General features: G+C 34.7%; 1 protein-coding gene across 2 annotated transcripts in view; it reads left to right on the forward strand.

Moving 5' to 3' along the window:
- SKAP2 (src kinase associated phosphoprotein 2) overlaps positions 1–17,363 on the forward strand; it is a 228,482-nt gene extending 211,119 nt beyond the window's left edge. For both annotated transcript variants that reach the window (XM_077121197.1, XM_077121206.1), the window contains 3 exons: positions 350–462; positions 14,509–14,610; positions 15,030–17,363. In XM_077121197.1, coding sequence (XP_076977312.1) covers positions 350–462; positions 14,509–14,601 — 206 coding nt within the window. In that variant the 3' untranslated portion in view covers positions 14,602–14,610; positions 15,030–17,363. The remainder of the gene's footprint in view (positions 1–349; positions 463–14,508; positions 14,611–15,029) is intronic.
- The last annotated feature ends 7,126 nt before the right edge of the window (positions 17,364–24,489 follow it).

A 24,489-nucleotide genomic window follows, 5' to 3' on the forward strand; every position in this document is an offset into this window, starting at 1 on the left:
GTGTTGCAAATGGATTTAGGGTTTTATGTAAAATAAGTGGGAAGCAATTTTTAGGTGCTGGTTTGATGAGAATATATCCCAATTATAGCTTTTAGATGAAAACAAAAGAGGGAGAGAAAGGAAACATTCAAAAAGAGATCTTTCTGAAAATGGCCTTACTGAGATAGTAGTAAGAACTAGGATTATCAAGTGGGAGTAATAAAATGTTCTTCGAATCAGGACAGAATTTTTTCTTTTTACAATGTTTCATTTGTTTGTGGGTGGTCTTTAATTTCTAGTTATGTTCATTTTCAAGAGTAAGTCCTCTATAGGAAAGCTCTAACTCAGACTTTATCTCTCTTCTTCCTAGGAGATAAAAGCACTGATTATGCTAATTTTTACCAGGGTTTGTGGGACTGCACAGGAGCGCTTTCTGATGAGTTGTCATTTAAACGTGGTGATGTGATTTACATTCTTAGCAAGGTAAGGAGATACCCCAAAATGACAACTGTAAAGGGAGAAATACAAAGCTTGATTTTTGTGCATTTGGATTTACAACATTGGGGGAAAAGTGCCAATTGGAATTCTTCTAGGTCCTTGTTAACAGTTGGGAGTTTACAGTAATTAATTATTTTGTCAAGTGAAATATAATCAAATTTAAAACACAATCAGATAACAGGATTCAACTTAACTGTGTGTTTACCTATCACTTCAGCCTTGGCTCACAGCCACCAACTGTCTTCTCCAGAAACAATATACTTATGTGAAAGTTAACATTGTGAGGTATTAGGTTATTTATTATGTTTTTCTTTCCTCTTCCTTTTGATTCTTCTGTGTGCTTATTCTGATTTTGTCTGCCATTTACTACTGGAAACACTGTGTTTATAGAACAAGTTTTTCATCTTTATGTAAATACTATGGGTGTTCCGACAATTTAAAAGCAATGCTCTTCTATTCAGATGGGTTTAGGTAATTTTTTTAAGTTTAAAAAATTGCATTTGTAAACAAAATGGCAAAGTATATTGCTATGAACTTATGTTTATATATCTATATAAATATTTTTTTTCTTTGTCTCCTTCTCTTAAGACACTGGACTATTCAGACTCTTTCTGTCCTTAGATCTAAAAGTCAAGTTTCTTATCTTGATTACACTTCTGATGGCATATGTGTGAGCTCCCTTAATGTTCAGTTATACCTTCTTTAGCAGGAGGATAAAAGAAATCTCCCTCTCTCTACTTTATGAGCCTGTTTAAGTATAAATGGTATGTGGAAACAATTGAAATTAAATATATAATAATGGAAATTATATGTCTAGGAGGTTAACGTGGTTTCTTGATTGGAGAAATAGTTTGGACTTTTCAGAAAGATAATATAACCTGTTTGATACAGATGAGAATTTGGAAATAAGATCACTTATTGCATTTAATACTAGATGGCAGGTGCATTAAGTTATACTACAGCAAATCATAGAAAGTCAGAGCTAAGAGTCTTAGCAATGAACATATATTCTTGAATTTACAGATGAAGGAACTTGGACCCAGAAAGTGCCAGAGCCCGGCATCTTGACTCCCAAACCAGTGCTTTCCCCTCTGTTTTCTTTTTCTTGTGACTATCTTCCTTCCTTTCTTCCTTCTTGCCTTGGATTTATTAATTTGAAACTGTCATAAAGTACCTACAGTGTGTCAGGGCCCATTCTAGGCACCAGGAATCTAAAAGGAATAAGATATAAGCACTTGTAGATTCTTGGAGGTGGCGGGGATATTCAGTAAGCACATATTTCCCACTCTGATAATTGTTGGTTGAGGTGCCCAAAGCTAAGTCTTGTCACTTCTTTCTCTCAGTCCTCTGTTCATTAATATGGTTTTTTTAGAAGGATGTTTTCAGTTCTCGGGAGCTATAGATAGCTACATCACAACTATTAGATTAAGTGTACTACTGAACATTTAATTACGCTCAGTTAAGGTAAACAGATTCTTAAGTTAACTATTTAATATAGAAGTCAAACTGATCAGTTTCAGTTCTTGTCCAGAAACTTTCTTGGACTCATGGAAGTATTTCCTCAAATTGACTTGGTTCACATTTGCTTTCATTAATTTGGCTGCAAGTTTATATAAATTTAAAAGGTTGATTAGCTTCCATGTGGAATTTCAGGCTTATAGGGATAAATGGCATTTGGCTATTATACTCCTTTGGCACATATGAAACATAAAGCCACGTGGATTTGTTCTTAAAACATTCTTCATGAATCAGGTTGCCTTTAGCACCAAAAGCCTTAGTGAAACGTTCCCATTTGCATGTCCATTTCTACCACTGACTGTTGCCTCAGAAAATCATTTTTTGTTAACCTGAAATTAAAAATATAATCATAAGGATGTATCATACTTCTCAGATTCCAGAGGATATCCCTATTTCCCAAACCTCTTATTTTGTAGAAATTATAATTTTACTTGTGGCATCTAATCATAGAGCTAAGGTGGTGGTCCATCCGGTTCTAGGAAGGTATATACTGGCATCTAAAATTTCTAAATGCTGTGATTTGAGAAAGGACTAACCAATCAGTCTCTCTGATTTCTTCTATCAGTCTTTCACAAGGCTTGATGTTCCACCATCAGCATCATTTCATAAGGGGCTTTTAGAGGTACATGTTTAGCTGGAGCCCAGCACATTATCATCCTTGGCCGAAGTGATTAAATACCCATCCTTACCTGCTGTGAATCCAGTTGATTTGAATATCTAACAAGATAATCTTCATGAGGGTAAAAAGAAAGGACCTTTAAGAACAAAGCAGAGCTCTCCCTTGATGGAATTTGAACAAATTCTGGGCCATTAATAGGCATCTTGACTGTTGGTTGTGAAATTTTGAGGTTAGGTATATGTTTATGAAGACTCTTTACTTCCCCACCTTGTTTAGGGTAATTCACATAAGAATCTCTGAATACTCTCTAATCTTTTACTGGCTTGGCCTTCCAGTTTTATCATAATGTTGGCAAACACAGAACATAAGTTAATAATATAAATTCACTTCATATATGAATGATGATTGCAATTATATCATACCATAACAATATTTTCTATTATTGTAAATTCAGAACTCAAAGCCCTTAGTATAGAGATTACTAGTGTTGTCGCATACCTAGAAATCTGTTTAATCTTTCTCAGAATTACCTTTAGATTTCTTGATAAAGGAATGAAATTTTACCATTTTAATTTATTTTTTTACACCATCTAGTGGCTCAGAATGAGTAGTGCAGGTAATTACAGCTAATGTGCACAATCAAAATGGTGTCATAAATTCAACTTTAAATCTAGCTATGGGTTATTACTTTCCTATCTCATGTCAATACAGCGTTAGCATTAATCATGAAAAATTTTGTTCATCTTTCTGAATCAAGTGTAAAAATTGTAGACATAAGGAAGAGTAAATTTTAGGGATTCTAGCAAAATATTTATAGAGACAGAAAATGTGTACTTTTGTTAAGAAATTAATGGTATGACTTTCCTAATGAATAAAACAATTTAAAAAATTTTAGAGAAAGGCAACTTGCCTTTAGTAATGAACAGATCTTTAATTTGAAATATTAAATTAACACTGGTTTACTTACTTGAAGATTGTCAGTTTGAAAAATATTCTAGAAAGGAACACAAAGTACTTTAACAGAAGATACATCTCTAATATAAATAAATATCTAGACAGAAAGATAGCATGCCTTATAATAGAGTGATTTAATTTTGTAAATTTAACAGCAGAAATAGATTTAACTATTTTGGGGATTAGGCCATCTTCATTGCAATTCACTGTAGAAATGAAATTTTATTTTTAAATTCAATCTTCTTTTCCTGTTTTGCAGGGAAGCCTTGATATAGGGAGTTTGCTGTGCCCTGTCAGCCTGGGGATGATTTATTTATTTTAGGCCTCTTTGCAGAGTTATACAAATCTTATGCTTTTTATTTTTAAGTGAAAATCAAATGCTGCAATAAAGAAAGAATAGGCTGATTCCCTGTGCTTCCCCCCTTCCCTTTTTAACATTTTCTAATTAGCAGCTGTCATATGACCCCTGACGGAGCTAGCCCCTCATTCAAAGTGGTGGGCATTTTCTATTTTAACCCCACTAATAATAAATCTAAATATACTACATTCCTAAAAAAGTGAGCCAGTAACTTTTACCTTATTGTTCTATTCATATAATTGTTTTATTCATATAGGACTGAGTTGGTTTTTTTTTTTATGTATTGACATGAAACCTATGATATACTTCAGTAGTTCAGTAGAGACTTAAAATTTTTTCTTTTTCTCTTAAAAAAAAGAACTCATTTACAGGGATGGATGAAATATGGAATTTATTATTTTAGTGACTGCTGCATTGTTAATGAATTAATAGAATTTGGTTTCAGATTCTTTTTATAGGGAAAAAATTCTATTTGAGGTAGAAAATCTTTTAAATGTTCTTTTTTTAAAAGGAATCGGGTTGTTTAAAACCAGGCTAAATTATTTTACTAGTTTGCATTTCATTCTTACCAATTAAAACATATACATGGTTCTATTTTCCTAGAACCGTGTTTGTGAAATTGTATAATTTCAATAGCAGGATGCAGATTATGTAGCAATAGGGATATGACTGGAGGCATAGTTCTGCATGCCACTTTAGTTATGTTGTTGTATGCTGCTATTCTGGATTTACATACTCTGTTTGCTTATCTTTCAATCTGTACTCATCCTTAAATTGCTAACTGCATTCTTATCCTTACATTTAAAGCAATAAGTTATTTTTTTGAGACTTAATGTAGCAGCTATGCTTTAGCAGGAAGAAGTAATATTACTGTGTTTAGTCTAAACAGAAAAATTAAATAAGAATCAAGGATCCTGCAACATCTGATCTAGTCTAGGGTACATGTGATTTCAAGTTTGCCACTTTTTAAGAATTTTTTTAAGGTAAAGAACATGATTGAGTAGAAAATGTAGGTTCAGACAGTGCTCACTAATATACAGTAAAAGGACATTTTAAAATATGCATTGGCTGAGGTTCCAACCAGTGCCTCCCATTTTATGGGGTTCAGTTGACTTGTTCCAATGATTGGTGAGTTGTGACTGTCATTGACCATTTGCTTCTTATTGTGAGAATGTAAATGTCTGGTTGTTTGAGCCTCTTTGGCTTCAAACATTCCAGAAAAATGAAACTCATGCTGAGCTCTACTGGCAGAAGGAAATACCAGGTTACTTCTTAGCTATTTTAGTTTTTCATTTGTGACTGTCTAATCTAGTGGGCCACAAATAGCATGACCAACTGCTGAAGAGTAAGTAGGACATCTCAGTGTAGGACATAATTGTTGACACTGAACTAGTTCTCTTAGTGGTATATTTTATAGCCTTTTAGGAAGGATAGGGGTATTGTTCTTCTGATTCCAGTTGTTTGGGCTTGGTTGCATTTTGTGTGTGTGTTCTCAGTATGGGGTATGGTGGGCCAGTACAGGGAAGCCTTCACTAGACAGTCCTACTCCTTAGTACCCACCCTCTCCCTGGTAGGGATGGGATTTACGGACACAGCACCATTTTAGAAGATGTTCTGGTTCCATTTATGGGACTGCTCTCGTTACCTGTTTTCAGAAATACAAGTTCAGGTACTTCCCTCTTTTATCTTATACACAATGAGGGAAGCATACCAGAAAAATGTTGATGGATAAAAGGGGAAGGGGCTTATGGGAGGCAGGTTTTCAGGGCCAGCGCCTGCAGTGGCTGTCGAGGTAGAGGAGAAACCAGAAGGCACAGTATCAGGAAGGGCAGCCAGGCTGAGGTGGCTGTGGAGGGGGCTGTTCTGGGAAGGAGCAGGCTGCAGGGGCTAAAGCATGGAATAATCACAGGTTTGTCAGAAGCAAACTACTTTGATCATTTTTTTTAACCCTAAACTGACCACTCCATGGTCTGTCATGCCCTCTTGCTCCTCGCCAAGCCTGGAACTCCCTCAATGAATGTGCACACTTTGAATTTTAAGATGTCTCCCTCATCTGCCTCCTCCCATCCCACCATCCTCATTCTTTTAAAACTGAAGCTAGATATTCCATGGAAGTTATTGGGCACGAGGGAATAGAGAGAGTAATATACTACTCGGAAAAGTTTTAGAATAAATGTTTAATTAGTTACAGATACCTTCGAATGCTCAGCTATCAGAGACCAAACTGGTAAAATTCTAAGAAATGAAAACATAATGTTCCTTAAAAACACGTTCTCTTTGAAAGAGCAGGTTCCCTTTGGGAAGGTAGAGTGAGGGAATCCTTCATAATAATCAGATTGTCCAATGATGCATTCCCAAGTAGCTGTTGTTGGTGTTGTTGCCATGGTATTTTGCTACTCCAATTAGTGAGAAGGGAGAGGGAGGGAATGAAAACACATTTATTCAGCACCTACAGTGTCCTGTTCTAGGAAACTAGATGATAATTTATATAACCCTGTGTAGTAGATGGTATAATTTTGCAAATGAAGAAACTGATGCTCAGTAAAGTTGATATGTAAATTGCCTGGGAATACCTAGCTAATAAGTGACTTCACACTGAATCAGCAGAGGTCTGAACCTAAAGCCCTTTTCTCTTTCTACCTTGCTACACTTAGCTAGGCTATGGCTAGGACTTTAACTTTTCTCCTGTATCAGAGGTTAATTGTAATCAAAACATCCAAGTTCTAACCTAAACAGTGAGCCATGTTATTGAAAAAGTATTTTCTGCATTGTTAAAGCTTTTATAGATGGTCAAATTCTTTCTTCTTCCTTTTTTTTTTTTAGTCAACAAATATTAGATGAATTCTTATGCATAGCACTATTCTGGGCAGGATGCAGAAAACAAAAACTTGGTTTCTTTCCTTCAAGTTGTAGAGAAGACCAACCCATAAAATACAAAATAGTAACACAGCACATAGGCTTTAAGTGTTATATAGTGTTGGAGAAGTTCCGAACAGAGGGAGAAAAGGAAAGCCTGGAGAAATTAAGAAAAGGTTCATAAGAAATAGAACTTAAACTATAGCATCAAGTGTGGATAGATTTATTCATTCATTAGAATAAATTTATTCATTGAAATGCTCGCTTTCTTTGTCTGTTAGACACAAAATCCAGAAGAATAGCTATACAATGGAAAGGGTTGGCAGTCCAGTCAATGGAAAGGGAGGCAGAGCCAGTACACAACCAGTCACTCCAGATCACTTCTCTTTTCTCACCTCAGAGAGTAGTAGATAACCAGGGAAATACTGTGGGGAACCAAATCCAGCTAAATGGAACCAACCTACCTTTACTAGCTCATCCGTATTCCCTTTTCCCCATATCTTCCTCATCTACCTTTCTGTTAATCACGCTCTCAACTGCTTGTTTTTCCTGAACACAGCACATTCTTTTTCCTTCCCAGACCTTTGCACATGCTATTTGTAGCACCCCGTCCCTGAAATGCCCTTTCAATAATTCCATCTAGAGACTCAGCCCAACTGACATGCTCTATGTAAGGACTTCTGGATCCCTCTGAATAATTAGTTGCTTCTCTAATTGCTTTTACAAATTGCTTCTCTCTCACCTAACATAAAGGTATGATTATTTGTTTGCTTTGTCTCTCTCTAAACCCTGAACTACATGAGATAGACAGTGTGTCTTAAGTATCTTTGCATCCTCACTTATGCCTCGCATTATGGCAGATAGATGTTTAATATGTGTTTACCCAAATACAGTTAAAAATAGGAAATAATCCTGCACCTCTTAAAAGAACTTAGAATGCCAGAATCATAAAATTAGGGGAACCTAAATGCCAGCCCTTTGCTTTACAGATGAAGAAAGTGAAGCTCAACATGATTGGGGAAAAATTATATAAGAGGCCAGAAGGAAAAAGGCCTACCCTTGTGGAGATCTTAAAAGACAATGGAGTTTCTGCAGTTGAGCTTCGGACTTGATCCCAAGCTTCTTGGCATTAAAACTGAAAAAGAAAAAAAATAGAGAGAGAGATTTTCATCATGTAGGAGAGACCTTGGCTTTACTGAGAACTGGCGACTGAAAAAAATTTCACAAGTTTCTATAATCTGCCTGACTATCAGTTTCTGGGAGGTTACGAATGTATCAGAATTATCAAATTATATTAAGTGTGTAATTGGATTGTTGTGGAGCCTCAACTGTATAAATCTAAACAACTTTTTAAAAAAATTCCTAAAGAACTTGAGATTACCCAGGTCACATACCTAGTTAGCAACAGAGCTTGCCTGAGACTGTGGTTCTGCTGAGAACAAAATCACAAGAATAATAAGGAGCTGATAAACAGTTTCCATTATACCCACTGCACTGTTTCTGCCTTTGCAGGGCTTTGTCTTAACCTCTTCAGTGCTTACAAATAAATTCACCTGCACTCACTGCTTCTAAAAACTGGAATTATTTAGTGTCAGGTCTGTAGGGATCAGATACCTATCTTTCTGCATATGGAATTTAGGCTCTTTAGACAGGATGTCCCATATAGTGCCTGGGAAAATGTGGTGGGCAGTAGCCTGCTGTGAATAGGAGCAATGCACTTCAGATTGTGTGGTTAAATTCACATGTCTAACATACTTCAGAACAAATATCTATTTGGTATACTAAAATTCTTCAAGTATGTCTAATATCATACACAAAGAAAAATAAATTGTTATTGGAAATAACATTTTTAAAGAAAATACTTAGGATAGTCAATTAATGCATCATCCAAAATGAAGATAGACTATATTTCATTATCCAGTACATACTTATTGAATACCTTGTACATATTGTGCCATGTGGGGCATACAGATTAAGTGTAAGACATTCCCCTGAGCTCAGTGAGCTTTCACTTTGTTGTATCTGAAGGATCAAAACTAATGTACGCAAAAATCACGGAAGAATAAATGCTAAAGTGTAGAACTAGCTTGAAATGAGAGATGTAAGTATGGGCTAGATAATCCTGAGAAAAATTTATGACAACTGAACAATTTGACAAGGTCTGATTTGTGGATAGATTCTGGGTGAGGGAGAACAGACGTTCCTTGGGAAGGGAGCACATGTGCAGAGGTAAGAAGGAGTATGGTGTGGGGAGGTTGGGCTGTGCAGACCAGAGCAGTGAGAGAGAGAATGTTGTTAGCAGGTGGGGACAACTCAAGTAGAGGAGTTTGCACTTAATGCTACAGGTAACTGTTATAAGTTATTGAGCTGTGAGGTCAAGTGAAATAAGCAGTTTCTCTGAAGAACAGGGAGTCAGAATTGATGATGTGATCATCCAGAATGAGGTGGTGAAGGCCTGACTGCAGTGGCGACAGTTGAAATTAGGAAAAGTGGGTGAGCCCGAGAACTACATGTTGGTAGGGTGAAATATACCAAGTGCCAAGGCCACCCTAAAAGTGGGCATTGGTTTGATCTTCCTTTGTCCAGCAGCATCCGCCAAACCTGTCTGAATATCAGTTTTACTCTAGGGTATGTAAATGTTGACCCTGAGATATAAACTAAAATTTATTCTAAGAATTAAATTCTTGTCAGCGTCCATACTTATCCTTTGTCTCTCTCTCTCTCTTGCTTTGAAAATGGAGTGCACAGTACTGGGAGAAAAAATAGTAATTCATTAAATTAGAGTAAATCAAAGTTGCACCTGTCCAGAAAATTATAAAGTAACAAAGTTGACCTCCAAATGCCACTAGGAAGCTTATTGTCTTCAAGCAGGTACCTGAATGGTGGTGCTCAAACGTCGTGGAGTACCTTAGAGGTTCTTAGTGTCAGTCTCCTCATTTAATAGGTTAGGAAACTAAGGTGCAAGCAGTTAATGTGTAGATAGTAATAGTAAAACACTAGAGTCATTAAGTGTAAGAAAACACTGTGAAAGAATGGATGTTTGCAAAATAAATGGAAACTTATAAAAGCTCTTATTGGAGATTATAATGAAAAGAAAGAGGCTATGGTGGTAGCCTTGAAAAAAGTATTTATGTATTTTAAATAGTTTTGTGAATAAAATTGCCTTCAGTTCCTGCAAAATGCCAGTATGTTTTAAAACACAGTTATGTTTAGGAAAAGAACACATAGACTTTTTTTTTTAGCTTTTCTAATTGTATGATATAACATGTATACAAAGCAAAGAAAGAAAAAAGCAATAGCTTTCAAAGTGCTCTTCAACAAGTAGTTACAGGACAGATCCCAGAGTTTGTCATGGGCTACCATACCATCCTCTCAGATTTTTCCTTCTAGCTGCTCCAGAATATAGGAAGTTAGAAGGCATAAATATTTTTTATCATCACAACAGACTTTTTTTTTTCTTTTTTGTGAACAGTAACGTAGATACAAAAAAGCAACAAATTTCAAAGCACAGCGCCACAATTAGTTGTAGAACATATTTCAGAGCCTGGCATGGGTTGTAATTCCACAATTTAGGTCCTTACTTCTAGCTGCTCTAAAATACTGGAGACTAAAAGAGATATCAGTTTAATGATTCAGCAATCATATTGAGGACACATAGTCTTTTAACCTTTCTAACACCTGTTGCTTTCAGACAGAGTAGTAACTAATTTCTGAAAGAGCTAGTACATTAAAAAAAATCCTTTTAATGTTTCAGTGTTCTAAGGCAAGAGGCTTTTAACATATGGTTTGCAGAATGTGGATTAACATACTTGAGAAATGAGAATCATGGTGTTGAAAGGATTTAAGTAAATGTTGGGGCCTATTTAAATGTAAAATAACATACCACAGAGAGAGAATATTTAATTAATGAATAAATATGGACATATGTTTACTATTGTGTTGGAGAAAGTCTCTATTTCACTTTATCAAAACAAGTCCCTTTTCCTGCCTTATTACACAATCTTAATATGATAGTCAGTTTAATTTGCTGTGTAATAAATATTAATTGGGGCCTACAATTTTTAACTACCAAATAAAACAAGTGAAAACTGGTTTAATGATATGAAAATTGAAAACATAGTAGTTAGATTACCAGCATCCAGTGTCACCTTATGATTATTTTCTCAGAATACTGGGCAAGTTTGACTTTTTTGCTTCTTTGACTGCCACATTACATTTTGCCTTGAAGCCATCCATTTTGCAGATATTGAATTTCTTTTGAGTATTATTTTTATACGGCAAGCATCAGTACACCTCTGAATCTTGATAGCATTACTACGGGAGGAGAAAGAGGCTTTGTGTTAGTAATTACCTAACATTGTCAGAAGCTGACTGCAGGCCTCTTTCTAGTGATAACAGAATAACCGCATAATGTAGCTTTATAGCACATGATTAATAGAAAATAATTACACATCCTACAAAGGGATGCAATATTTCTTATAAATTGACTAGAATGGTTTCCTGTAGATTAAAGGACTCTTCATTATTTTATCAGTCCTCCTGAAGTACAGTCACTTGCCTATGTTAGCATTTCAGTTGATGTTAAGAGCCAAATACAGTGAAAAATACCAGATGGCAGACCTTCTTCTGCCTGAGATCCCGCGTGCTATAAAGATGACACGATGCTGCGATGCTGCATACGTAACCTTTAAAAGATTTACAAGGCAGATTGTGTGGTTTGTCCCTTTATATTTTGTTTACTAATAATATAAGGCTTGAGGTTGTTTTTTTCCCCTTAAATGACCCACCTGTGACTTTACAAAACAATACTGCAATTAGTATATGGACCGCAAGACAAAATTGTATCAATTGTATGATTTTCCCCTCTACGTAATATATCATTCATAATCACATTTGTTTGGGGTGGCAAAGAAGGAAGGCAAAGAAAGGAAGATTTTTCTTCTTCAGAAGGAAACCTTGTATGATATTGAAATTTTCAGGCTGAAGTTTAGAATGCTATATACTCCAAGAAGCATTTTCATTCTAATTTATAGGATGCAAATGGTTTAATTGGGATTCATGTTGCTCAGGAGGCTCATACAGAGGATGTGATGATAAAAGTAAAAGCTCCTGTGTTTGCAGTCTTGTCAGCACACTCTAATGGCTACAGTGTAAATCCATAAATTTGCCTACTAGATTTTTACCTCATTGTATTTTATCTTATCTCTTAATTCCACACAAGAGTATTATATGGTATTCTTTACAAATGTAAAGCAATAAGCCTTCTGGCTCTTGTTTATATCCTTTTCTGCTCAAAATCTGTGATATTCTAGAGTACATTTACTAGGTGTGTATTTCATATTATTTTAAATTAATTAAGCGAGAGTTTATTTTAGTCCACAACTTTTTTTCCTATAATGTTACTTTTAAGGGTTTGTTTACAGCTGAATAAGCTCCTCCCTGCTGTTTACTACTTTAAACTTTCCATTTAATGACTCTTACTTGTCTGCCGTAGTACAGAATTCTCTCAAATATGAAGTATGTTGTTGGTCCTTTGTTGGAATTTTTTTTTTTTTTGAAAGCAATTTCTTAAATTTGGATGTGAGCAAGCTTTTTGAGAGCAGTAATAAGCCACGATTGACAGTACAGATTATAACTGAAGCAGAATAGTATCAACTAATATGAGCTTTCTGGTTTTTAATTTGAATCTAAACATTGAAACCCAGATTGAGGGCCATTCTCTGAAAACAGGTTTGGGTCTAATATGACCTTTAATTGAATGTTTTCTGGGTCTGCCATTTGGGAGGCTAGTTTCTTTACTCCTTCCAAATAATTAATGAAAGAAATCTTAGATTGGCATTAGGTAAGCGCTTTCACACGTGAACTTCCTCTGTTAACTATCTAGTTTGAAATCTTGCAATGTGGTCCTTTGACTTCAGGAAGGTTAAATACATTTGTTTTGTTAAGCATTGTGCTCTAATTGTATTCATCGTCTTAAAAATTGAAGAGGGCAGTTTTATTAGGTACCGATTAGATATAATGGTTGCTAATCATAGCTTTTAGATAGCTTTCAGTAAATTCAGAAAATTTATCAAATTTTCATTTGATAATCTATGTCCCACATAGATTATAGTCATCATCATTGTGTTCCGAGCATCAGAGTATTTTTGTTACTGACTTAGTTTTGTCCTTTAAAGTATCAGTAAATTTTTAAATTTATAATCTTGAGTCCACTGCCTCATAAGCCAGAACTCACAGCTGTGCCCTCATTAGAATAAGAAGCACAGGATTAGTCTTTTCTCCTTCTTTTTCCTCTACCTCATTCTTCCAGGAAATCTGATTCTGATGCTGACTACTGTTTAAAACAGCACCTATAGATTTTTGTCTATAATCTCTCTATTGATAGACTACATATCAATACTTATATATTCTAATACTGCTACTTCTGTTTTGAAGAAGTGCATAATTTTTTCTCTGGTCAATAGCATACTAATCAATACAAATGTTAGGTCTGCATTAGTATAAACATTCCCGCCCACCTATAACTGGATATGAATATGCACATTTATCTGTGACTCAGAGTTGGAAAATCATAACCTATTGAATTACTTTTGGGATTGATTTTAAAAATTTATCTTATATGAAAAATTAAATTTGGGTTCTACAGTGCTTTTGCAGAGTATTGCTTTTGGAAGATATTATTCTTGAAACTTGTAATTCATTTTACTTTGTTTGTATCTCACTAAACATAAATAAGTTTGAGATAAAAATACATTAATCAATCTGGCAGATACATGAGACAGGTTACAGAGTATTCCCGTGCCTAAAGGAGCGGTGTATCTGTCAATGGAGGAGAAAGGGGGTGAAAAAGAGGTACAGGTTTATCTCACATTGCAGAGCAAATGCAAAAGTGACTCATCAATCACTTTTTGCCCAGCTAGATTAATATTTTGCCTTTATAGCTTGATATACTTTTATTTCTTATTGATCTTCCACTGTAAAGGTGAATCTAACATCACTTTTAAATTCCTTCTACCCATCCTTTATCTAAATTAGTTTACAGTTTAAAAAAGGAATAATGAATGTTATAAATGCCTAAGGAAAGCTTTTTTAAAAGGAGTCCTTTGTGAGTTATTTTGTAAAGCAAAACTTTGTTGGTATTATTAGTATTTCCTTATTCTCTAATTTATGTGTTAAAAATGTGTATACTTATTTATTAGATTTTCTTAAGAGGCACACCTATATATATGCTAAATTAATTTAGGCAATATGAGCTTAACTAGAAATCAGGTCATTTCTTGTGAAAATTATTTTTATCCTTGCTAGATTATAAGTGTCAGAAAGGGAAATGTCTTAAGGATCCTCTCTTTGACCTTCTAAAAAAGTGTCCCTAAACTGTGTGTAGGGGAGGTGGGGGTGGGTGGGTGGAGAGACAGAGCCAGAGAGAAAAGGGAAAGGAACCCAACAGCCAATTTCCTTAGGTGGTTTCATTTTCTAGATTCTTATAAGTGACTGTTCTGTGTTCTACACAGAGTACTAAACAGGCTCTGTCTTATACGTTAATTTAAATATTTGTCTAACAGCATTTTTAAAGTGTCCAGAAACAAATAAGATGAAAATGTTTCAATTTTCAGTTCAAGCTCTTGTAAATTTATAATAAAAAAATAGCATTTCTAAGAAGTTGCATATAAACGACATTGTACTTATACCAGTCTAAAGGTTAATATTGCATATTGTTTTCAATTAGGAATACAATAGATATGGCTGGTGGGTAGGAGAAATGAAGGGAGCCATTGGCTTGGTGCCTAAAGCCTACATAATGGAGATGTATGATATTTGAGAGTCCTGGGTAAGTACATTTTAATCCAATATTCTGTAAGAGCTAATATGTTCTCTTGTCTCTGCTTTCTGAGTCTTTGCCTTTTTAAAGTCTTTGTAGTTTTCTGTTAACACAAAGATTATGCCCCCAAATTTTGGTTTTGTTTTATCCAATTCAATTTAAAAAATAACTTCATGAAATTTACTTTGGAAATGAATAGATTATTTAGAGAAAGTCCCTTTGACAAAAGCCAGCTGTTTTCCAAATCTTTTCCTCTTTATTAAAATACCATTTGGGGGGCCTTTCTGTGCGGCTGACTTGACAAAATTTGAGTAAATATTTGTCCTTGGTTAAAAATACAATTTTTTTTCTGAAAAGCAAAGAACAACATTTTAAACAACATTTAAACTGAAAAAAATTAAAATGCAGATTTCCCTTTCTGTTTGCAGAAAAGAAAGATTCCTCTGCTTGTCAACAAATGCTTTGGATTTAGAAGCATCCTGAAAGTGTGAATGACAGCTCATAACCTTTCTTTGTTTTGTTGAGCATCGTTTGTCTCTGTTATTTTATGCAGTCATTCATTATAATATTCTTCTGATGTGAAATTAAATGAAGGGCATTAATGTAAATTAGATGCAAGCAGTAAAGTTATACCTGTTGCTGTTTTGCAAAGAAATAGTTGTAGCTTTTATTTACCCATCTGATTTGTGTGAAGAATTCAACACTATTTCATAAATACCACATAGTCACTGCAACTGCCAGTGTGAGTTATAATTTCTCTTAATTATTAGGCATTAATTTCTTTAGAATGTAATTTATAATTTCATAGAATTTTAATAGATTACATCATGCAAGTTTTTGGTATATGCTATCTACAGAATGTAGTTTTGTTAAAACTTTGTAGAGCTTAAATATTTTTTACTGATTGGCAGATTCAGGTCATATTAAAGAAAGAAAGAAATGTTGAAATTGAAAATGGCAGTGTGCTGTCACCTTCTGCAACACATGTATAAAGCAGAAATATGGTTTGCAAAGCACTTTATCAATAACTGATATCCTTATTAGATGATGGACTTGCCAATATTCTGTACCATAGTTTTGTTCAAATTTAATAAAATCCAAAATTCATAAGGATCACCAGTCTACCACTAATATAATAGTATGAAGAATCTCATTTTTTTTTTATGGCAAGTAAAAAGGCATAACCAGGCACTCTCTTATCCTGTCTTATTATTACTATGCTATTAAAGTCACACCATGAAATAGCAGAACTCCATATTTGATGTTTCCTCTACCCTCCTTGGAGAACTGAGGAGACAAGGAATGCTCAAAGAGTGAGAGTAGACATCATGGTAACATGTACCAACAGGTGAGTGGAAGGGTAATGTTAGCCTCACATTTGAAGTATTTGAATTATATTCTGTGCTGCCTGAGCAAGACTGTAGGATTGTATCATTATCTTTTCATGTATATTTGAAATCAAAGATATTTCAAATGCTTATGAGGTACCAATATGACCTTAATATATATATAATATCAAAATGCATTGCTGATTAGGTAATATTTGGAGTAGATATATTTTCTGATATCAGATCATTAATGAGTATATACTATCTTTGTTGAACTTTTCAGATATTTGCTTTAAAGATTCTGTTGCTCATGCAAATGAGTTGATAATATTTTAAAACCTCCAATATTTGTGTGAAACTATTTACCAGCCATATTTGAGTGTATATTTTATCTTTATTTCCTCAATATCATGATCATCCAAATTCAAATGTTAAGAAAAATCCTTAAATTTAGTAATTGTGTGTAAGCTATGGTTTATATGAATAGAAATTGTCAGGTTAAAACTTTCAGAAGTTATATTTGGGCAATTATTTGCCTTTTTCTAATAGAGTGCCACTGAAATAGATTGAAATCACGTTGGCAAAAGTTAAACAACTGGAGATCAACTTAGTGGGTTGGTTTTCAAAGTCTGAGTGGTTGAAAAGCAAAAGCAGAAAACATAGCCTTGCTTGTGGATACAGACTTCCTGCTTCTGGTTTATGTGAACTTTTTAGTACTAAGCCAGTAGATGGCAGCAGCCTTTCATTGCAGGCAAACTGTTTGGCTACCCTCCCCCATTCAGGCACAAATTTACACAGAATGTCAAACATTTAGAAGATTCCTGCCTATTTTTACAGTTAATCCAGGAGAGGGAGTCCTTCACCAACCGATGACCAACAATTCCAAGCCAGAGAGTCTCTCTCTGAATAGTGACGTTACAGAAGTAAAGTGTTACTTTGGTCTGGTGCACCTCTCGCCTTGGTTCTTTTTTTAACTTGAATATAGGTGGAAGGTATAAGAAAGGAAACAGAAAATATAAAACTGGAGTAATAGGAAAACTAATCATTACTTTTAATTCGTGACTACTTTATATTCATTTGATGAAATCATTTGTATACTACCAGGGAGAAAGTTTCCTTTACACCCTTGACAATATATTACACATTCTTCAAGATCATGATAATATCATTAATGTGAATTTAAACAACATGGCTTGTTAGAAAATATGCTAATTGCTATGTTCTCATTATGTTTGCTTAGCTTTTATTTGTTTTTCTATGAACAGTTAAAGAGCTAATTTTTTTCAAAGGTGATTGTAAGTCATATTTTATATAGCATTTTGCTTGATTATTTGCTCTGTACTGAATTTGTACTCTATTGCCATTAGATCTTACAATAATGTTCCACTCTGCAAATTTTTAAGGTTCAAATAAAGTTTAATTGTTTGCAAACTGTTATGACGCTAATAATTCAACAGCCTGCTGTGTTACTAATGAAATTACTTTGTTATGATTAATTTGGAAAATAGTGTGTTGATTGTAGTAATTAAGCACAACAAGGTGAAGTAAATGATTCTAATGCCATCTGGTCTCCAAACTGAATGAAGAAATGAAATAGGGCTGTCATCTGAATTTATTTAAAGAAGTAAGGATAATACAAATGCCTTTCATTGCTATAGGATTTAGACTTAACCACTGCTTACTCCATTCTGTTTTTGCCTCTTTGCTGCCTATGACACTTGCCTTTATGAAAAATAATGTTGTTTGGTCCAGAATTGTTTTGAATACTTTGTTTAATTTTAAACTGATTATTTTTACCTTGTCCTAATTTAATTACAGGCAATTGCATAAAGAAATTGTATAAAGTATTGTACAAATCACCTCTCCACCATCTGTAGGTTAAATCTATACATATGGGGTAATTTTGCTGTTGGTGTACAGACACTTGAATGTAGCTTTTCACAAAGAATAGAGCTTCAGTTCAATTGTTTTTAAAATGTTTGCAGTCAAGGCTGTCTCATATTTCTTAGGATTTCTGCTTTTCCTCTAATTTCTCCAGTCTAATTTACTGCTATTCACTTCATAGAGTCTAGTACCATCAAGGATCGTGATTAAAAACAGAACAGATCCAGATTTGTAGTCAGGCTCCATAAGAACACAGACCTGATATACATTTAGTTTAAAAGCTTGAACTTCATCAATAAGATAGTAAAACATTGTGAGAATTTTTAAATCTAGTAGAGTACTTTTGAATTTGAGATAAATCAGTTATCAGTTTATGTCAACTGTTGGGTGGAATTATAGATACAGACCTTATAGAGTTCACTTTTACTGCTCTTGAGCTATAGATTAAAGGATATTGAAAAGCAGTCCACATGGTAAAGGGGGATGGAGACTAAAACATGATTAAATCGTAGAAAACACAGCTTCTCTCAGAAGTTGAAGGAATATAACTTATATATGTAACATAAAAATGTGTCAGTAAAATCCTAAGTATTTCAAAATAGAGAAACAAGTAAGTAGAGTATTATTAAAGTATCTTTTTACAAATTTAATCTACACTCGAATGCTTATTTTAAACAGTTGGTCATCTGGATAGGGAACAAGGAATTTTCTAGACATCCTCACCTCAGCTTTAGCTGATATTATCATCCACTGCTTTATAGGTGAATTCTTCCAGAATATCTCTTGGAACCTCTGATACTGTAACATTTTGCTTTGATGAGATACTTAGAAAATTATATGATTACAGGAACCTGGAATTACTGCTTATGTTTGGGGGGTCTTTTTCCTTTGTTTTTACCAGTAGAATCTGTTCTACCATTACTTGGGCACAAACACATGATTATGGTCAGTATATGGTGGCTATCCAGAAGATATTTGTTATTTACCTGATTCGGCACCTCCATAATAACTCAATGCTTGAGACTTATGAAGAAAAGAGCTTGTCTTCTATACCTACTAGAGAAAATGCCCTTATCCAGTTAGTACATTTGCTTTCTGCCTGAGAACGTTCTCATAGTCAAAAAATTAGTTCCTTTTACTGAGTCTTTAGAAGCGGTCTCATTGTCCTGTCATACCTTCAACAAGTAGATAGGCTTTGATTTTTAGTAACAGAATTGAGTGAGATTGTGAACAAGAAGAAAGTTGGTTTGTGACAGATAGTCTTTAAAATGTTCCCTTTCTTTCTTTCCGTGTGTTAAGTATTGTGACTCTTGCAAAGAAGATACAGGAGGCTCAGGCAGCATGAGTGCTGTGATATAGTTTCACTTTCTAGTACATCCCAAATCATTGCTGTCTGGCATTCCATCTGAGCAGTATCAGAGCATCCTCTCCTTCTGCCTTGGTCTTAGAAGCATTCTAGCTGTTGCCTTGGATGGATGAAAAGAAATTTCTGAAAGTCAGAAATATCACAGTTGTTGCCAACTCCAACTGTAACTCAGTTTTTGTCTGTTTTTTTTTTTTAACCTTTACTTCCTATTTCTTTAAAATGGTATGATCATGGTAACTTGAGTGCTTTGAGTCCCCAAGATGAAAGGAACTGTAAATGCAGAAAATAGCCTTAGTCATAAAATTACTTAGCTTAGATGTTGGGAAAAGGACAGAAAGTTGAGCAAGTCATTAAACTTCTGCATATGTGCAAAGGTGTGAAAATAAAATTGCCCCAAGAGCCTATCTCTTAAGTGCTTTCTTAACATTGGAACCTTGGAGGGTATTTCCCTAGGTTTCTCTCCTCTCTGTCTTCATATTTTTCTTTTTTATTATCTATTACTCAGTTATAGAGGTAATATAGTGCAGTACTTGTCTGTTTTCTATTTACTGGTCTCAAATTTGTAATATAAAAAATATCATTCCTGCTTAGCAAAAGCAGGTGCCATTTTGTAGAGTGACAATTTACCTCTTGTTTGAGGAAAGTATCACGCAGGTACTCTCAAAGGAGAAAATAAATGACACCAGTGTATGCCAATTAAAGGTTACTGCTTAAGAGGAGAAGAAATTTCAACAAAAAAGCAGATGCCCATACACTGCCTCCCTTTCCCTACCCCTCTGGTAGTCCATTTAGAAAACCGTATGTACTTTGGGTGTTTTTAAACTTAACATCATGTCAAATGTGACAATGCAATTTAATGAAGACAATCTAATGAAGTAATGGTAATAGCTAATATTTACGGAGTGTTTACTATTGGTCATGCTGGACACTTTTCATTTAATCCTCATAACAACCCCCATGAGGTAAATTCTGTTATTTATTCTCACTTTACTGATTAGGAAACTGAGGGTTAATTTCCCCCAGATCCAGGGGTAGTAATTTACACATCCAGTCCCTCAGCCCCTGAATGTAGCAACATTTGCCACTCAGTACTGTGATGAATTCAAACCAAAAGCTTAATTCTGTTCTTTGCATCTTGGACTGCTGGTGATGACACTATTCCTATAAAATAGTCTGAAGCATGTGGAAAGAATAATCCAGGAATTGACAGTTTAACAGCTAAATTAAGCTTACTTAACAGTCAAAGTGTACTGTGGTGGGCACGTCAAATCTGAAGCAGCTAATGGAGAAATAACTTTGATGCACAAAGTTTGATGCAGAATAAACTTTCTCTCCATGAAGTTCCAGTCCAGCTGAAAATAGAAAGTCAATCAAGGCAGCTGAAGAGACAGGAGAGAACACCAGATGAAAAGGAATTTAGCAACTCTCATTACATCCTTTTTTAACAACCTCATCCTCTCCACCTTCTCAAAAGTCAAGTCCAAGGAAACTGGCCCTCCAGGAAATCTCGGAAAGGACTTTAAAACTGACTCCTTCTGTCGCAGATAGTTTTCAGATAGCCATTTTGGGGGAGAGTAGACTTTTTCATTTTTTACCAGTTTGAGGGATTATCACCAAACTATTCAGCCTTTTGCAATCAGTGAACAAGCTTCATTATAAAACTTGTATAATTTTGAAACTGAGTGATGGCAATGTCAGACTTACGACTTTTTACTTATTGAGATATGAATTCATTTAAGAAGAAACTTATTGGATTATCTGGTACTTAAGTTTGGTACAGGACCCCATAAAGGTCTTCTGTTGTTTTTTCTGAACAAAAGAAATTTTGACACCTCCCAGATTGGAGAGCTGGCGGAGTTGGGTAAGATTAGGAGATAAACAAGGACTAACATTCATTATAGGGAACTGGAATTTAGCCAGAGGAGGGGGTAAAATTGAGTCCTTTCATAGGTTAAAATGTACCCTGAAGTGTTGGCTTTCCTGTAGCCTAAGAGGAGAGGGTTACTAATTTCCAAGGGTATTTCATTCTGTATAGTAATCTGAAATGGGTGGCACTCAAAAGTGTCTTCTGAGAAACAGAGAATGAATGACTTTGCATTGTCCTAATCACCAGCTGCCCACCAAGTAGATTTTGCTGGCTTCAGAGAGCCTGTCCCATTCAGCTGGATACACTACTCTCTCCTAATTCCCAGCTCAAGCATTTGTGGTCGATGCTGTCTCTGTCACTCCCTCCTGTCATCTTCCCTGTTCCACTTTCCTCCTCCTCAGGCTTCCCCAGGAAGTGAAATCATATGAAGCATGAGACGTAATTCTTATTGTTCTACAGAGTTAACAGTATCAGTTGTGCTTTCTGTGAACCCAGCAAAAGCAAGGTATATAACTGTGTGTTTGTCCTGTTAGTCTTCCTGAATTGAAAATTTTAATGTAGCCATTCTGAGTGTATGTATCATTATCTATCTGTTGCTTTGCTTCAGTCGGTCAGCATATTTGCTTTATTCTTTACTATTGTCTCAGGGCTTGCTATTTCTCTTCCTATCTAATTAAATGATTCCTTTTTGAATAATTACATTTAAGTGCCAACAGTGTGTTAGGGGCATTTCAATATAGGATTCGGTACAGTCTTGCCCAAGTAGAGAGAAAGATAAGGAACAGCCTCAGGTAGCCTTAGCTTTGTGCCCTTCTTAGTGAATTAAATCAGTAGCAGTGTCCTAGGACATAAAGGAAGAGGCCCTCTCATTTTGTTACATCTGAATCTAGAGGACTATGTCAGAAACAAACTGGGACTCTTTTCATATATATACTTCACAATGTACAGAGTAGAGAGGGAGGTACAGGGTTTCAGTGTTGGTTCAGATGAGGAAATTGTAAAAGATTATTGACACAGCCCTTTAGTTCCTCTCATACTTGATTCAGTAGCTTCAAGAATTTTATAAATTTTCACAAAAGTCGAGTCCCTTTCAACTATGGTAAATGTAATTCTAGAAACTGAGAGTGACCTCTATCCCTTTAAAAATAAGGACTCTTTTCCTTCACTTGGGGACAGCATTGGACCAGTGGTATTCAGCTGAGCATGGGTAGTAGAAAGAGCACTGATACTGGAGTAAATTCTCCTTTCAGTTCTCTCATTCCAAGGCATTGTTCTCTAGAATAAGTTTCCTAGACTGCGAAATACAGCAGCCACTGTCCTCTGTGCCTCACAGGGGTGTAGTAGTAAGTGTGATTATATTTGAAGGTGACTTGAAAAATCAACGACAGCATTAAACACGGCTTTCCTGTGTTTAAAGATAGCAGGAACTGAAATGAAATGGGTCAAAATAAAAATGTCTCCTTTACACCAAAAGTAATCAAAAGAAAAATTGTTATCCTAATAATGTTAATGAGTTGTTGATTTTGTTGTTATTTTACAAGAAGTCATGTAAATCATGCTAGAGGAGGTTGTGATTAAATTTTTCTATGATTTTATATCCATTTTTAAATCAAGCCATTGGCTTCCAAGCAATAGTCAATGTATGTTAATGGAAGTTTAAGTAACAGAGAAGTTACTTCAGTCTGTAATATTTCAAAATAAGCTTTTCTTATGGTATTTAAAACCATCAATCTGCTAATAGTAATCTTGAAGTACAGGTTGTTGGTAGTTGGTTGAACTAGCAGAGAATTTTTTTTTTTACAGCTACCCTAAGGAAGATTTTTGTACAGGTTTCCTTTGCCCGGTATCTCCTCCTTTATGAACTATTCCCTCCAGACAGTATCTGTGGATGTCTGCATGTGAACACATACTGTCTAGTTAAACATTTTCTTCAGAAACATATTTAGGAATAAGACAATTTTCTTTGATCAAATTAGCCTTGTAATATAGAACTAATCTTGGTTTGTAGTTTGTGAAAATTCAGAACTTAGAAATCAGGGCAAACCAGAGCCTCATTACATGTAACCTTAATGCTTTAATGTTATAACTTTAGGCAAAGCTAATAAAAAATGCAAAAGACTCTTAAATAATTTAAATTATCTAAAAAATTGAGCATATTCCTTCAAATAATAATGGCTTTCATGATCTGATTTTTTTTTAAATTCATTTCTCATGCCTTGAATTAAACTTGGAAGTGTAGATATCAAAGTAAGTTTGAATTTATTTAAGATTATTAAGTATATTTGTTACCATGCATAGTCACTGAAGATTCCATTTTTCAGCCTAGCAAGTGTAATCTGTAGTGCTTTGCAGTACATAAATCCAGTAACATATTTGATAATGTCAGTATAGTATAGAGTTAATTTTAATTCTCTTTCAAATGGTGCACCCTGATGTGATTCCTTGATTATTTTGGATCATTAATCAGTTTTGTCTACCTTAAAAAAGATAGATGTGCACCTGTTATTATTTGCTTTCTAAAATAAACACTTCTCTTACCATCTTAAAGTTAACTGGGTAACTAGTACTTTCGTAATATATTTTCATTATTGTACTCCTTTGGTAAAGGAAAGTAGTTGAAAACACAATGAATCATGGCAACTGTGATTAAAATAAAGATTGGCTCATTTCTAAAACTTTTCCTCCTCTTCCTAAATGATTACAGTAGAGAATTTCGAGTTCTAAATACATCGTTCTTTGCTTCTCTTTGTGCTGTGGTTTATAGCAATAAATAGGCTATATTGATTACTACTTTATTCTAGTGGAAGTACACTAAAGGCTGGAGACACATTATATCTTAGCATTTAGTGCCTTAATTTTAAACAGTTTTTAAATTTTAAAAATAAATATAATTGCCCTGAATGTGCTTCTGTTAGCTGCATCCATTTCATGTTCTACAATTATTCTCATTTCATATCTTTCCTAAAGATTATTTTGCTCACAATGTATTTTTTCTGGCACATTGTTGCTGTTTTTGCATAACTGAAAATCTGTTGCTTCCATTTTAGCTCCAGTTCAAAATACGAAAACCTTATCAGAGCCACACATTAAAGATGAGTACAGAAGCACAAAAAATGAATGGAAGAGAGCTATGTAGAGATTTTAAATTTAGTCACATTATTCAAATATGCCATTTTAATCCATTAATTTGGTTTGGACTGCTCAAGAGAACTATTTCTCTCTAAATGAGGTTTTTTCCTTTTAAAACATGTTGAAAAGGGAAGCCTCTTTCATCTAAAACAAATGCTGTTTTTTGGGGGGCTGGGTGAAGTTGGGGGGAGATGAAAGGGTGAAGCAAGAGCTGCCCTAATACCCTGCTATAATTTATTCTTAGTCAAAAACAGATTGTCATTAACACACTAGGTATTAAAAGCCAGTTACAGTAATTTAAAGGTGGCTCCACT

The sequence above is a fragment of the Tamandua tetradactyla genome, chromosome 1 (assembly GCF_023851605.1).
Source record: "Tamandua tetradactyla isolate mTamTet1 chromosome 1, mTamTet1.pri, whole genome shotgun sequence".
NCBI lineage: Eukaryota > Metazoa > Chordata > Mammalia > Pilosa > Myrmecophagidae > Tamandua > Tamandua tetradactyla.